The sequence below is a fragment of the Rhinolophus sinicus genome, chromosome 16, assembly GCF_057876585.1.
Source record: "Rhinolophus sinicus isolate RSI-liver-muscle chromosome 16, RSI-T2T, whole genome shotgun sequence".
Lineage (NCBI taxonomy): Eukaryota > Metazoa > Chordata > Mammalia > Chiroptera > Rhinolophidae > Rhinolophus > Rhinolophus sinicus.
Genome location: NC_142516.1, coordinates 21,507,075 through 21,524,218, shown reverse-complemented (window position 1 = coordinate 21,524,218; position 17,144 = coordinate 21,507,075). Strand labels below are relative to the sequence as shown.

Sequence of the window (17,144 nt, the reverse complement as noted above, 5' to 3'; positions counted from 1 at the left end):
TTGATTAGGCTGTTTTCCATTTTTTTTACTCTTATAAATTCCCAGGAACAGAACTACTGCATCAAAGCATATTTTTAAGGACTTTGCAAATTGCCCTACAGGGACGTTATGAGAATGGTTAGTTCACCAAATTGTGGCCAATATCATCAACTAAAATGTGTTTGCAAGTTGAATAGGGAGGCTTAATGTTATTTTTCCCCTTAAAGTTTTGAAAATTTCATTTCTTGTTTTATAAAGTGGCCTCTGTTGGTTTTTCTTATTAGTTTTTTTTTCTTTTTTAATTAAACAAACAAATTGCACAGAAATCACCAGGAGAGAATTAGCAAAGAGATTTTTGGTAACGATGACTGTGTCATGTCTTACACATTCACCAAATGTTTAGCATTTCAATCTCTCTCCAAGCTCACCTACTGGTCTTTATAATTTCAGTTCATAATCAAGCAGCCACTGGACTTCTTAAATATCTGCAAGCTTTGATGGACTCTGAGCTCATTCTAGAAATAAAGTCATGACTTACAGGGAGGTAGTGGTTTGATTCTGAAAGGAGGAGAATATCTGAGTCAATCAAGTTCCCCAAAACGACATTTTGGTTCTAACGAACAGCACAGAGGTGAAATCTACTTAGGCAAATATAACATAATCAGAAAAGCTAACCTGGAAGTAAAAAGAAGTTTTTTTTCCAAGTAAGTTTGGGACCTTCCATAGTGTCACTTTAAATACACAGCCCCAGATGCAGAGCCCACTGCTGGCATGCCCACGGATTCTTACAGTCCCTTTCACAGATGAAGAAGGACAGCACGTCGGCGCGGCACTTGAAACGTCAAGTTTGTTCCCTGTATTCCATACACATTATACGTATCACACTTTCCTTTCTTAAAAAAAAGAAAAAAACTATTTGGACAATTAATTTTTTAAATGTTTTAAGGTATGAGTGCTCATCTTGAAGGTACAATTGCCTTTACTAATTTCTACATGTGTCAATTTCAACGTCTCATTAAGTCTTCAGCTACTTTGTCCTTCCAAGTCAACTCTTACAATGGTCACAGGAGTCAGTGAGTCACTTGTTTGGTCACTAATGGACGTTTCCTATAATGGGTGATGTAGGAGCGTGTTAAGAAAAAACAAGTCAGAAGAGAGAAAAAAAATGGCTTCTGGTTTGGATAAAGATGGAAGTTGCTGAAGTGGGATGGGCGAGGCTCCCTGAGACATGACCTTTGGTCGAGTCTAACTCATCAGTCAGGGAGGGAGGGAGACAAGCTCGTCCCCATTTTCCATCAACTGCGTTCCTCAAGTCTCCAAAGAGGCCTTAACCGAGCAAGGAGGCAGGGAAGCTGCCAGTCACCTGGTCACTGGAGAGGATGGGCCTAAGGGTTCTTCACTGGGAAGCTGGTTCCCAAAGGACAAGTCAGCATCACCACTTAGCTTTTATCCAGGGACGTCTATGCGGAATGCATACCCTTCTCCTTGCTTAAATAGAAAGCACAACTCAGGCAGGAAAAGCATGTTCCTCTCAGGAAGGAATGAAGCTGGGGCTGAATGGATGAGTCCTGGAGGTGGTAATGGACTTGGAGCTGTGTTAACCCCAGAGCTCCTTTTCATGAGACAAAGAGGAATGCCCTCCCTTGGCTGAAAGGAGTATAGTATCCGGGCATTTTGAGGCTGATTAGAAATGCTACCACACTGCTTACACTGAGTAGCAGCCAGGTCACACAGTGTAGCTGCTGGAGGGAGGCTGGGTTGCACCAGGCCATGGTGAGTGGTGACAGTGGACTAGACTTTTAACATCAATTCTAATCCTTGCTCTCTCTGACCAGCTGTGTGGCTTCAGGCAAGTCCCTTAGCCTCTGAGCCTCATTTTCTCCATCTATAAAGGAGTGACCTTGATAATTCTGGCCGTACCTCTTTTACAGAACTGGTGTGAGTGTCAACAGAGACAACATATGTGATACACACTTGGTAGATTCCAAAGTGCTATGCAAATGCTCATTATTAAGTGTGATTTCGTTACAGTTGGGACCCAATGCTTTCTGTAATACGTGTAATTGTTTACTGAAAGCCACGGTAAGGACAGAGGAATTCCCTTAATGAAAAATTGCTTCAAAGCAAACTGCTGAAAACCAGCTCATCATGATGGGAGGGATTCCGTCCAGCCCCCGGGCAGGCCCTTTGTGTGGTGGAGTGGGTGGTATGGCACCTGTTAGGCACCAGCCAACTCTTCCTGGTCCTGTTCAGGGCGCAGCCCCCATCGGCCAAGCCACTCACCTGCTGACAGCACTAGAAGAGCATGTGAGGAACCAGAACTGCCAGGACTCTGGAGTCAGACAGCCCCAGGTTCCAAACCCAGTGTGACATGACCAGTTCTTGTCTGGAGATTGGGCATGTTCTTTAGACTCTTGGAGCCTCTATTTATAAATAATGATAGTTGTTACTTTTTAGTGCGCCCTTACGATGTGCCAGACAATGCAGTAAGGATTTATCTCCTCTAATCCTTACAGCCACCAATGAGACACCCAACTGACAGATGGGAAGGGGAGGCCACAGAGGTTAAGTGACATGCCTGAGGTCACATAGGAAGTGAGTGGTAGAGCCACGATTTGAAGTCTGTTTGGTCCCATGTGGCTGGATAGCTTCTCAGATCTTTTCTAGCTCTGACGTTGTCCTACTCTAATAACAACTGTCACATGAAAATACATTTTGTTGTTTGCAAAGGTTATAAAGAGTACAAGCTCTTGAGTTAGCCTGCCTGGGCCCCAAGCAGGCTGTGCCATTTACTGAGAGAGAACCTCCCCCAGACTCTGATCCTTAATCTATTCTAGTGGGTATCAGGACAGAATCTATCAAGGGCTGCTGTAAGAATTCTATGACATTTATGCACATAAAGCCCCTGACACGTAGTAAGTGCTCATTAAAGCTTTCCCTTTGTATTAGTTTCTGGTTTGATCTGGCTTCCTTTAGAATTCTTCTCTAGCAGCTGTATAAGACATCTTTCCCCCATCTAGAACAATGGTTGTTAAATTATGTTCCCATAGTCTAGGGGTCCTTGGGCCAGTGTGGGGAGACTGAGGCAGGGCTCCATGTACCCCACCAGCTGCATCACAGAGCAGCTCTGCTGTTGTTGATTCTGCATTCTGGAATTCTGCAAACGTTATTGAACAAGAGGGTTTTCCTACTCCTTCTAGGAAATATATAGACTAAATGAAGGAAATGTGCATATCACTAAAATTTCACCCTAAAATTTCTACGTTCTCCATTTCTTATGCTGTCGCCTACCTATAAGCTCTAAAGGTAAGACAGGATGGGCGCAGTGGGACAATGGTTCTGGTACGATTGTCACCCTCCCACCCCCTAGCTTGGCTTGTACAGCAAAACCTCCTGGTGATATTAAGCGTAGCAACATTCGGGCCTCATCCCAGTGCAGCGGATTCAGCAGCTGTGGTCTGGGCTCAGTGTGACGAGCTCTTCAGGTGACATCCATACAGGCGCTCAGGGTGTCACCCTTTGATAAACACTACTCAAAAATGGGATAGAGGGCTACTTCTCTCTAAAGTATTTTTAACCTTCTTAATGAAATTCAGTGAACATTATTCAAGGAAAATCTTCCATGGTTTTCCCATATGTAAAACATAAAAGCGAGGCCACCTGAGGGGAGGGGATTTTCTGGAGCACGGGTTAAGACCAAACTTGGTCTTTTTCCTTATTAAGAGCCCACAGCGCCTCCCTGTGGACAGTCTGATCAAAGATAACAGTTCTCGTGGGGAGTTGAAGAACTCCCACACCTGGCGGAGACCCAGGGCTCCTCGGCATGCTTCTCACCCCCAGGGAGACCTGTTTCCCTATGAGCTTAGTCTGCTCTCATGCCGTGACTGTCCTGGAATACCCGCCCTCCATTCCACACTTAATCCCATCCGTCCTCTATTAATACTACATCTCCCCCCAGAGGGCATTCTGGAACCTTCTCACCTTCAGTTTCTAGAGAACATATATTTTGTGCAATGAAATCTTGCCCTATCTTGGTCTTTGGCTGTTTCTGGGACTCATGATACCGCCCAGGCCCCACACCCAAATATACCAAAATTAGACTGTATACTTCTTGGGGCCAGAAATCCCACTTCTCCATCCTTCACCATTTTCCTGATCCAGTGTTTGGCACGGGGAAATACCTAATACGGGCTAGCTGAATGAACGAGTGAATGAATGACTGCAAGTGTCTTTCCCCTTTCACATCCCCTCCAATAGCAAAAAAAGAATAAAACTGATATATTATCTGGCTTTTAAGTTCTTGTTTCAATTATTTTGGATAGTGTTTTTAAATATTAAATATTAGTGTTTCAAATGTATTGAACTTTTTCTTTTAAAATCTTAAGCCTACATGGCCTCCTGCCGGCCACTGGAAAAAAAGGGCTTTCTCTCTGTAGATACTCAGTATACTCGCATGTCTATCCTTCTACCCAAGTAATTATATGATTCGTATCCTCCTATCCTGATTTCACTTCCACAATAGATGAACTTATTTTTTGTCCACATTATCTGTCAAGGCTGTTAAGTTTAAAATTCCCTATTGATTTCTTTTTGTGGATGAGGTCATTATCTTCATCTTCCTTATGGGTTTTCCCTTTTTACAGCTGTTCAATACACATTGCTCTAAAAATGCACTCTGTTTACATTCTATTTCTTACACCATTATAAAATAAACCTCTCAAAATTCTTTGTTTCACATTCCTTTTGGCTTAATACTCATACTATTCACTCTTTCCTGAATCAATGTACAGTCACATACGTATGACAAACTGCCTAGTTTTGCTTCTGTGACGTTTTCCTTTATATGGATAAACAATGCATTAAGGATGTCTGCTTCTGAACCCTATGTGAGACTCTCTTTCCTAATTTATGAATCCAGACTGTATATCGGCACTAATCATGATCTGTTTTCTCTTATTGGCCTGTTTTCTTTGTTCTTCTGTTCTCACATTTTTTAAAGGTAGAAGAGAGCAGAGTAGTTCATGCAATCAGCAATAAGCATGAACTACTCTGCTTTCTTCTACCTTTAAAAACTGTGAACAATAAACACATTCTATTTTCATTCTGTTAGTGATCAGATGAGTAAAAGTGACTTAAAAACTGAGGCTTCGTTGGTCCTACTTTGTTCTGTAGAAAGTCTTTGCCTGTACTTTTGTCAATAGTCTCAATCCTATGAGTGGAGGTCCCTCCTGGGGAAGGAAGATGGTGTCTGGCTTTGGTTTCTACTCCCATTCACACGGTTCTTGGGAAGGCAAGCTGCTGTGCCTTTATGGGATGATACTACCTGCTCCAAATTACAGAGTGTGCCCGGCAGGGTCGGGCATGGGGCTCCTGCAGTCTCCCTCGGGCGCTCACCCACACGCCTCTCCACTACCTTCTATTGCTGGGCCTTTCAAGCTTTTGTGTTGGCAGCTAAATATGCTCAGATCCCTCCTCCTCGATTTCTGACACATTTCTCCATGACTACCGCACGGTACTAGAACAAGAGGGTGAGGCAGAGTTCAGTGACGGGCTGTGGCCTCCATCCCTGGCTTTCTAGGCCCGCTCCACAGCCCTGATGCAGAGCCCCTCCTGCGTTCCCACGATGGGCACAGGCCCCCAGTGTCACGGCTGGCTCTGGGACGGAGGCCCCGCTGCTCTTACCTCGAACTGGATCAGCACTGTCCCACTTTCGAGGCCCTTCTTTAGCTGTTCCATGGATCCCTCCAGGGTGTCCCCACCCTCTGGACACACAGGGAAAATGGCCTCTGGGAAAAGCTGGTTCAGTTCATCTTCAGATCTGATATCACCCGTTGAATGGACAGCTGTAATGGACAAGAAAGGGTGCGTCTGGCGTGTGTGGCAAAGCTCTGGTGATCCATTTTGTCCCCCGAAATTACACTTATGACACCTGAATGCAGATGGTTTAAAACATCTTATTAAATGATTAAGCACACAGTAATCATTTTCACCATAGACACTGCTTCTTGTTGACTGATTCAATATGTGTCAATTATACAAAATGACATACTATTCCGGTTAGTTTATGATGGTGTTTAGTACTCCGAGGCTTTTGCCAAAGATAAGAGACAGGGAAAGAATGTTTTTAAAGAAAACGTATCTTCTCCCTTTGTTCTCTCTGATCTGCTTCTTTTTTACCCATCCCCCCACCCTTTTCTCGGTTCCTTTTCCCTTGCTCCCTTCAAACAGGCACTTCCCTGGTGTGAGGTCTGGGGCACTATCCATGACACGATTGTCCCAGAACTCAGTCAGTCTCTAACTCACGGCCATTTTCAGGTGGGATGTTCCCAGGTAAACATCTCTAGGCCTAATATCTCTGCACTTCAGCACCACCTCTTCAGTACGAATCCTCCCTTCATGTCAGACTCCGAGTGAATAAATATACTCTAGGACCCCCACGCCCTGCACCTTCACAATACTTCCCCAGCGTCACATGCCTCTTTCCATCTACAGTGACTTCCTTCTCCAGTCTTTCAGATTGGAAACTTTGGGACCATCTCTGAATTTTCCCTTTCTACCCAGAAGGGGATGTCACTCCCTTACTCGAAAGCTTTCACTGGCTCCCTACTACCTTCCAGGTAACAGGAAAAGAGCGGAAAGTAACAACTTGTGCATTTCCCCACCGAGTTAGACTGAATCCTCACAATGCTGACCCAGCTGTCATTATCCCCATTATACAGATGAGGAAACTGACTCTCAGGGCAAAGGAGTTGTCCTGTCAGGGCGGGACATGAGAATTTGGTCCATATCTGTCTGACCCTAAAGACCACATTCTTTTCCCTGACCGGAGAAGCTGAGCTCTTTTGCTACTTTCGTGACTTCTGTCATATCAACTACTCCCTATGCTGTTTACTTATTTTTCTTTCAAACAACTCATATTTTGTACTTAAACGTTTATTTAAAAAATAAGCTTATTATCATTACAGTTACAGAAGACCAGTGGCACTGCCCCTCTAGCTCGCATAGTCTAAAAACATCCATTTTCCTCACCTCAGACAGCCCAGACTGCTCTCCCACTGGCCCCCTACGACTGCCAGCGTACCACAGGGCACATCATGTGGCAGAGGGGCCTGCTCCCAATTGCTGGAATCCTTTGTTCTCTATTATCTTGCAGCCTTACCCACCACACAGCAGCAGGGCAACTTAGCCTCTCTGACTTGGTTTTCCCCATTTCCTCACTCGGGGATAACAATACTGAGCTTGTAAGAGTGTTCTGAGAGCTGACGAAGATAGTTATGTAAAGCAACTAGCACAGTGCAAGGCATTTCACTGGCGCTCCACAGACATCAGCTACAACCGCTACTGAATACCTACTGTGCACTGAGCAGGGTGCTGGGGTTTGGTGGGGACAGGGCGGTGGGGGGCTGGGTAGGGACCTGGAAGGGCCAGTAAGGCCTCACAGAGGAGGGGGGATGAGAGCTGGCACCGGAAGGGAAGAGAGAAGGCAGGAATGTGGGGGTGTGGGGGTCATGCCTACACCTGTGAGGCCAGAGCAGAGATGGAGGGCCAAGGCTCTGAGTCACACATTGCGCACACCTGAGGCATTTCAGGCTGGAAGGAGCATCCAAAGACCCGGCTGATCAGTTTATAACAACAACAGTAACAGTATTCAATAGTAGCCACCCTTCAAACGCCTACCACCTATCAGGCAGCATTCTAGGTGCTTTCCAGTATGAGTATCATTTAATCCTCACAAGAACCCTGTGAGGTAGGGGCTGTTTTATCCTCATTTTACATTAGAGGGAACTGAAACATTGACAGGGTAAGAAACTCGCTCAAGGTCCCTCAATTGGTAGGAGGCAGAGTGAGAACCACCGCAAGGGAGCCAGGCCCCTGCCCCCCTCGGCTTACTGACTTTCCAACAAAACCAAATGCACTGATCCTTCCACAAACGGCTGAAAATGCAATTGCCTGCAGGGCCAGGCAGCTACAAGGGGTGGGGGCTCATGCCTTGTATAAAGCGGGTGGTGGGTGCTGCCTACCTCCAGAGGACTGGCCGTGAGGGGCCAGGCCCTGTGTGGGGAGATCTTCAAACTTCTCAAGTGAGAGGTCAGACATTCAGGTTGTTATGTCAAGTGCTCGATTTTCAAATGGTGGCTACAAGCTCAACATTTTCCAAACCAAGGCCGGGCCAGAGAAGGCCCTGCTTTGTGCAGGCAGCGTCCCTGGGGCTCCTTCCCACCAAAGGTTCCTATTACCTTTCCTCCTGATCACCAGGGCCAGCTCCCGCGTGTGGGACTCCCGGCTGGCTTTGATGAACATCACCACTTGGTCGTGGGTGTGTTCTGAGATGTCCCGGCCATTGATTAACACGATTTGATCCCCTTCGTTCAGCTTAGGAATGCAGGTGTCCGCCTGAGTGGAGGGGAAAAGCGAGTTTCTTCGGTTAGCACAGCATGGTCCTCAAGGGAAGAACGCTGCTGCTCTCTGAGCCTCGACACTTGAGACCATGACCAAGTTCTCCTTTCTTCCCCGTCAGGTATTATCGTCATTATTTTTACATCCACTGCTACGATGACGTGGCAGCTGGCTGGTTGTGGGATTTTAATGAAGTGGAACGTTAAGTTATGAAACACTCCGGAATAAGGCTAAGAAAATCACAGAACCCATTTCTCTGTGGTAGCCAACCTTCACTTATTAACGGGACGTTAATGACCGTGATGCTTCTGATCTTTCCTAGATGGGCTGTTAGAAAATGATTTGTCAGCTAAAAGCGAGTATTTATTTATCTTCAGCCAACCTTCACTTATTAATGTAATGGAATGACTATGATGCTTCTGATCTTTTATTTCCTAGATGGGCTGTGAGAAAAATGATTTGTCAGCTAAAAGTGAGTATTTATTTATCTTGCAGTGGAGAAAGCCTTTGTAAGCATAATGCCAAAGGCAGAAGCCATTATGGAGTGGAGCAATGCACTGAACAGTGTCGGAATAAAAGCCTCCTTATTTGAGAGGGGCCATGAGCAGGAAGATAAAGGAAACTGCCAGCTGAAGGGCTGCTTACGAGTAAAACCCCCAAACTGGTACCTTCTGAGGAGGCAGAGTGACTCTTTGGTATTCACTGCTTTAAAAAAGCAAATGATCTGCTGAGGACGCGGGTGGGGGTGGGATTGTGGAAAGGGGTACAGGGTCTCCATGTGCCCACTCAGAGTGGGAACAGCAAACTCTGTGCCTCAGTTTCCTTCCCTTGAGCAGTACTTCTACATTATAATGTGCACACCGACCAGCCGGGGATCTTGCTAACAGTGCAGCCTCAGGTCCAGCAGGTCTGGGCGGGGCCTGAGATCTGCATTGCTAATGAGCTCCCAGGGGCTGAGGGTGCTGGACCCTGGGTAGTACGGTGGCAGAACACAGCTTCAGGGACGACCCTGGGCAGCCAGGTTCTGGAAAACATGGGCTCTGTTCTTTCTTTCCATCTATGTGCATGCATTTACACACCCTCTTTGAAGCTGGCAAAAGAGAAACAGGACACCAAAATAGAAATCTGTTAGATTTAGGGGAAAACAAATATGGGACATAATGGAACGTATTTACTTACAGGCGACTCTGGGTTTATCCTAGATACCACAAGAGGCATCTTTTGATCCACTCCTCCCTGTAAACATGTGAGACGAAAAACAAACAAACAAACAAAAACTTGAGTAGTTCATAGCAACAAACACATGCAGCTCTCTGGCACAGGAGAGGGCTCCCATTTCACTTAATCCTGTTCTAATCCCAGGGAACGGCACCCTGTCACAATTACAAGGCTCCTGAGCCCTCTGAGAATATTGGGCTAACGAGAGGACTGCTCAGAAGCCTCCCGTGGCCGTCCCCACATCCCATGAACTGCAGGCGCATTTGGATGTGCAAGCTCCTTTCAAAAAGGCAACCGTCTCCAGGAAAAGGAGTCCAACATCATAGCCTCTAAGTGCTGTGGGAGAGCGAGTTTTCAGTGGAGAAGACAGAAGCCACAGAAAAGGTCGCACGCTACAACGGCTTTTGACCTCAGAGAGCAGGTTCATGAGCAGGGCTGCTGGGGTACAGGAGAGGCGTGTATGGTGGCCGCTATGGGGTGGGCAGCAGAGACCACCTGCCCTCACTGTGCTGTAGGGCAGAGGTTGGTAAACTGTTTCTGTAAAGGACCCGTGAGCATATATGTTGGGCTTTGTGGGACAGAGGGCTCTGTTGTAATTGTTTGACTCTACCACCTACTGCCAAAGGAGCTATAAACCATTTGTAAATGTATGGGTGTGGCTGTGTTCCAAAAAAACTTTATTTACAAAAACAGGTGGGATTTGGCCCCTAGGCCATAGTTTGTAGACCCCGCCTAGAGGCAGGCAGAGGAGGGTAATGGCTGCACAAATGACTCTGCGACTAGAACCGCTGTTCTCTCTTCTCAGCTCAGCAATGCTGAGGGGCTCTCTTCATAACCTCTCTTCAGGGGGAGATCTGCTTGACCACTGTGTGCCTTCATCACTCTGAGCCTTAATATGCATCTATACAATGGGTTTAAAAATACCGACTTCCCTGCTTAGAACTCAATAAGGTGATATAAATAAGTGCAGAGCAACCGTCAAGCACAGAACAGGCACTTGGTGTGAGGAAGCTGCCACAGCCATAATAAACCTCCCAATTCTGAGGCCTGAGCCGATTTCCTGATGTACCCTCAAGTATGCAGCACGTGTCCAATGGACACGAAACTGTCATCTACAGAGCATAAAACTTCCTTATAAATACATACAGCATACCTTTAGATTAAATCCAAATTTTCCATCTTCATCTGGTGTAATACGGATCAAGATTAAGTAGCCATCACCATTATCATTCTGGAAAAGGTTGGAAAGTGGTCAGTTATGTTCCTTCCCTCTCCTCCACTGGTTGGTGATATTTTCTTTTAGTCATAACTACTTAATTGCCCAGGAGGTGCGTACGCGTGGGGGAGCCTGGGTGGGTCACCTGGCTAGGTCACCTGGCGACTGCAGGGCGCAGGAGCTGAGTGAGCTCACCTTGTCACAGTAGTACTGGCTGGAGTCCTCGGTGGAGCCCCCTCTGGTCACCCGGTGGAAGTCTTCCAACAACTGTTGATCGACGCCATCTGGGGAGCAGGAGCCTGGAGCATTTGAAGATGGAGACACAGAACCGGATGACTTCCGGGTCAGGCAGCTTGGTGCTGGATTGTTTTCGGATAGACTCCTTCATCATGAAGAAGGAGGAGATATTTTATTAACTGGATTAATATTTTATCAGAGTGAAAACATGACTGATTGTTGAGGCCTGGCATCCCATGGTTGACATGAATCCTTGGAACCTGAGAAGAGCTTCAAAGGTCAACCTCAGGGCTCCAGCACCCAGAGTTCACTGGCTGCCCTTGCCCCAGCTGGCCTAAATATCACCACCTTTAGTTTTGGGGAAAAGGGACAGGAGGGCAGAGAGGACTCGGGAGCTGCTGAAAACTCAGCTCTCTTACCGGCTACATTAAAAGGGTGACAGGGAAATGTGCCAGCTACTACTCAAGGAAATGGGATTAATGTGGCATATTCAGGGCAATTTATACTACTCCCAGTTTGCGTTACTTGCCTGTGCCCCTATTAATTGCCCACACTGAGACTGTATGTTTTTTTTTTCTAATATAGGTCCTTATGTATCTTAGAGCTGCACTGTCCAATGTGGTAATCACATGTGGCTATTTAAATTTACATAAATTCAGATTAGTAAGTCTTCAAACGTACCAGTCACATTCCAAAAATGGTTAGTAGCCAGCTGTAGCTAGTGGCTCCCGCACTGGACAGCACAGTTATAAAACATTTCTATCATCGCAGTAAGTTCTATTGGGCAACGCTGTCTTAGAGAATTCAAATTAATAGAACTCAGTAGGTCTCTGTGGTCATCTGGTCCAACTCCCATTTCACAGATGAGAAAACTGTAGTCAAGAGAAGCTGAGTGACTTGTCCACGGTCACTCAGTTTCCCCGTCACTTAACAGGCGGAAGTCTGACGGACATGAGTCCCCGAGCACCTCTTTCCTCTCCAGGCCAGGCCAAGTCTGCTCCAAAGGTAGGACCCGCGCTCCCCCAATCTCTACCCTCACAGAGCTACAGGGATCAACCATCTCAGCATCACTGTATAGGACACTCAACTTCTCTGCACCATGCACACCCACACGAGACCCCGTCCAGAGCCACAGGCCCAGCAAAAGATGCCTTAAAAAGCCTACAGAATATGGGGGTTTCCTCATGTTCTCCAGACTCTCCCAGATGAAGATATTCAGTGAAACAGACAAAAGACAATTGCTGCTGCCTCTTATTAATCTTTATTTCAAGCCCTTATCCATGGATTTTTCATTAAATTAGGGCTTCTCTGTTTCCTCGCAAGTTCAAATTTGCTTACTTTAAATGTAAAATCTGTATCATATTCATACAGAATGATTCACAACCCCAATTTACTTGAATATAAAAATTCAGTGAACAGACCAGTGTAGGAATATGGCTACCCTATTTCTCCGAAAATAAGGCCTAGCCGGGCAATCAGCTCTAATGCATCTTTTGAAGCAAAAATTAATATAAGACCCGGTATTATATTATATTATGTTATATCATATCATATATCATTTATCATATCATAGCCTATCATATATTATATTAATAAGACCCGGTATATTATACTATATTATATTATGTTTGACCTGGTATTATATTATGTTATGTCATGTTATGTTATATTATATTATATTACACCTGGTCTTATAGTAAAATAAGACTGGGTCTTACATTAATTTTTGCTCCAAAAGACGCGCTAGAGCTGATTGTCCGGCTCGGTCTTATTTCAGGGCAACACGGTAGGAGCAAGTGAAGAGTTTGACCTTAAGGTTTTCAAGTTGCTGGCTCAGGAAGGAGTGTTATGGATGGGAAGACATTTCAGAGACAGGATATTTTGGAATTTAAGCTGCATACTAATGGCAAGTTTTCAGACTGAAAATGATGAGACTTTAACTTACTTAAAACAAAGCTAAAAAAAACTCCCCCAAGTAGGGTAACTTTGCCAAGTTTCAGTGTTTACAAGAGCACCCCCTACTGGTGTAAGTCTAATTGCGTGGCAATTGCTAGACAAAATCAAGCCAAAAGGGATTTAGCAAACGTTCTAGGGGAGGATCTGAACTTGAAAATGAAGAAGGTGCAAGTGGCAAACACACTTCAAACATCTGGAAGACTCTGGAGGGTGATAGCAATGGAAAAAGGGAAGGGCATGTAAGTAAAACCCAGAAGATCAAGTTGACAAAGCAGAAGGGAACAGATTTTAGTAAAATTCTAATATATTTTATATTCATTATATTTAATTTCTGATTTTTGAATGCGTGGATTACGTCATATCACGTTTTAAAGTATTTTCCTTTTTCAGTATAAAACATAATGGTCTATCTAAAAAAGCCCACAGAACTAACTAGCAAGAATATATTCAAAGTCATTATGTGCCCAATCCTATTTTCTAAGTAGGGGTGGAGAGGTCAGTTTTAGATCGCAATTTATTGAACACATGACGATACTTTTTTGGCTGATCAGCTGTATACAGACGTTCCCTGTAGGCGGCAGTAACGTTCTGCTCAGCGTGGAGGATGAACAGATGGTGAGGAAGACATCGAATGATGAGAAGCAATGAGAAGGTGGCAGCTGGACGCAGCTCAGGATGCCACGAGTGGAGACACCAAACCGAGAGGGCTTCCTCCCTCCTTGGGGCAGGGCATGAGGTGCTCATGAGTGAGAGCCTCCTGAGCGAGGAGGGAGATGAGGGGAGCTGTGGATAGAGCCAGGCTTCCATGGGATAACCGTGAAAGGAGTAGAATGAGCGAAGTAAGAAGACAGTGTGGCTGGAGGAAGCCGGAGATTGGGGAGGAGGGAGCAGAAGAGGCTTGTTTCTGAGCCAGGAGGGGTCACTTGTCAGAGGAAGGGGGACTGTCACTGCCTTCCGGGAGCCAGAGCAGCTGGGGAGAGACAAACCACCCCTAGCGCCCTGGAGATAAAGGGACAGAGACAGGCTGACAGGCAGACAAACAGGTATTCGCCCTCAGGAAACAGATGCATCAGAACTGTAAATGGGACAAGTTTCAGACACAAAATCCACGATAGAATTAACTTCTCTGAAGAGAGGCAATGTTAAAGAAATTAAAAGTGGCAGGACTGAACATGAGAAAAAGACTCCCAGGTGATGCTTCCATTACCACTCTTTCCTAAGCCCTAGAAAATTACAAAGACCTTTACCCCCCATCCCCCCAAACCTGTGAAATACAGCAAAGCTGTGCTCCCACTGAGGGTTTCACAGCTCTGACCAGGCCACTGGTGAGGAGGCATTCACTATGACAGTGTGACAGAATAGAAGCCATTTGCCAAAGTCCCTATCGATGCACAGAAATCATTTTTTTACAAAATTTTTAGTAACAGTAAAACACACATAAAACTTGTCATCTTAATCATTTTTAAGTGTAGTAGCATTAAGTGCATTCACATTGTTGTGTGCACAGAAGTTCTGAAATAAAAAGTGACAGCTGTCCTCTGTCCTGTGGAACAGGAAACTCCAAAGAAAGAGACAAGCACACGACACAGGCATTATGACAACACGCACGAGGAGCCCACGCACAAGGAGCGTCCTGGGACCCATTTAAAACAACCATGATAAAAATAAAAAATAGCCAAGTTCTCCACGTACAACCCACATCTGCCCTAAAATTTGTTTTCCTCTGGAGTCTGTTCTGCAAAGTCATTTTTCCTTTAGGGAATATCCCGTCCAATTTCTCTGGGTGGTGGGGGTGGTTGGTTTTTGTTTTTGTTTTGGTCATAAAGGAAACCTCCTTCTCTGCAGATTTTGGCCTTTGCTCTGAAGCAAGGAAAGGACCACAGAACGGCTGAGAGAACCTTGGGAGGAACAGCCTACAGCCTACAAAGCAAACTGCCAAGGATTCATAACTACAATCACAAACTTTGCTGTGCTGCTATAAATATGGGACAAACCGGTGGGTGACTCATCAGCTCAGATGATTTCAGAGACCCTGAGCTTCGCCCCTTTGGGTTTATAGCTGAAGTCTCCCCACTCTTTCCCTTCCTCTTTCTTCTTCTTGCTTAAATGGGTACAGAACATTACACTTAATTCTTCTTTCTAAAAGGAACCCTCCTCGCTGCCTGTGATATTATTCATGTGATTTCTCTGACAGAATCCTTTTTGCGTCTTGACATAAATCTGCTGTATAAAACATGTCAAGCGTTTCTTAAACATTTTGCAAATGCTCTCTGAAGTAACCACCACAGTATTTTTTTTTTCTACCACATACAGAGCTTTCCTTTATACTTTGGGCAATGGAGAGCCCCCAGACTCTCAGGCAGGCCAGCTGCCTCTGAAGACCCAGCAGGAGGAGGCTTTCCATCAACAAGAAGGGGTCCCCTACCTAACTGAGGTGTTGGTGGGGGCGGGGAGAGGGCTGTAATTTTTCAACTGTTCATCCCACCTTCCAAGCACAGTCGCTAACTTGCCTTGGTGAGTTGCTAACTTGACTCTATGAGCTGCTAACTTGACTCCGTGAGCTTCTGTCGCCAGCCAGTACACCTGGCAAAGCCACACAAGGAAGGCTGCCTTGGAATCGTCATTATTTGCTATTTTTAACACTTAGCTGCAAAATAAAAAGTGCCCCAGGATGACACAGGTCTCATGGAGGAGTTTCAGAAAGAATTGATGTGCAGTGCATAGGGGTGAGCAGGGCCAGAAATTACATACATGAAATGGGGCTTGAGAAAGTGAATTTTAAATTTCATTTGAAGAAACTTAAATTCAAGCAGCCACGTGTGGCCAGTGGCTTCTGTACTGGACTGCGAAGATATTCCACAATTCCCTGATGAGAATGCAAACCACAGGAGGAAGACCGGACGCCAGGCTGCGACTGGGCTCCCCCCCCCCCCCCCCAGCCCCTGGTCAGTCCTTAAACCCTGCCCTTTCATCAAAGCGCCAGAGCCCCACTGCAGATTCCAACTGGTTCAAGTCATGCACGCCTGCATTCGAGCCTTGTATTTCTAGAACTGCAAAGCCAGTGTCACACAACGGAACTCATATCCTTCCACGGTAGCCTCGACAGGGCTGCAAGCTGGAGTGAGAGACAGTGATCACTTCAACAAAAGCATCATCCAAGCTCAGGTCACAAGAAAATAATGACCAGAGGGATTTTTTAACTAGAGGTGTTAAGAACACAGATATGCTGGAAACCACGTTTGCTGTGGTCAGGGACAGCAAGAGAGGAAGCAACCTCACACATAAGTGGGAAACAAGATTTGCAATTCACCTGTGAGGGCTCCAGTACAATCAGGATGCATTTAATGCTTGGAACCAGTAGCGAGAGTGGTAAAAACTTACAGCTTAACTGAAGTGCCTCCTTGCTAACCCTATGCTGTTGGCGTAGGCCTCATGTTTCTGTATTTTGCGCATAGTATGGGATTTCACAGAAGGGATACATAAGGACCACGGCTGACTTCCCAACAGTTGATCCATTCCTACCGTACTTTAGCTTAAAACGTCATTTTATTTCTTTATGATCTATGTCTTGACCACTTCAAGAAATGGTTTGAGATAGCTTACTCTAAAATGCATAGATATGCTAGAACTGTGAATTCATTAAAACAAGAGAGAAAAAAAATAAGACCCATCAATAAGGCGAGGAAGGAAGAGGAAGGACTACAACAGAAACCTGGGCCAAGGGAGCTAATTCAATGCAGCGTAACATGGAGTTCTGAGCTCCCTGAAAATTAAGTCAAAGAGGGGACTGGTGAATTCGATATATCTTATTGAATAATAATAGGACTCAAACCAATATTTTAGGAGAGATTCACCCCCTCCCTCCGCTTTGAGATGTGAGACGAGTTGGTCATCTTCAAAAAAGGAAAGTGGGGATGAAAAAGAATTTAATGCAAACTGTCTTTGACAAAAACTGAACAGAAAAATCAGAGATGTTCTATGCATGTGTTTTTCTTCATACTATCTATTCATTAAGACCAAAAAGAAAACAAAAACGCTGAGGGCATACTGTGGTTCTGAGAAGGCTGTCTGTGGAGAGCTAAAAATAAGCATGTTTCTAGTGATCTGGAAACCGGCGGTGGTACAACCTGGACAGTCTAGA

General features: G+C 45.3%; 1 protein-coding gene across 10 annotated transcripts in view; it reads right to left on the bottom strand.

The window, feature by feature from the left end:
* The window catches only part of PTPN3 (protein tyrosine phosphatase non-receptor type 3), a 123,686-nt gene that overhangs the window by 12,297 nt on the left and 94,245 nt on the right, over nucleotides 1–17,144 (bottom strand). For all 10 annotated transcript variants that reach the window (XM_088793217.1, XM_074330807.2, XM_074330808.2 and 7 more), the window contains 5 exons: nucleotides 11,006–11,192; nucleotides 10,748–10,825; nucleotides 9,556–9,612; nucleotides 8,217–8,373; nucleotides 5,662–5,822 (listed from right to left, as the gene is read on the bottom strand). In XM_088793217.1, the coding sequence (XP_088649343.1) occupies nucleotides 5,662–5,822; nucleotides 8,217–8,373; nucleotides 9,556–9,612; nucleotides 10,748–10,825; nucleotides 11,006–11,192 (640 nt within the window). The remainder of the gene's footprint in view (nucleotides 1–5,661; nucleotides 5,823–8,216; nucleotides 8,374–9,555; nucleotides 9,613–10,747; nucleotides 10,826–11,005; nucleotides 11,193–17,144) is intronic.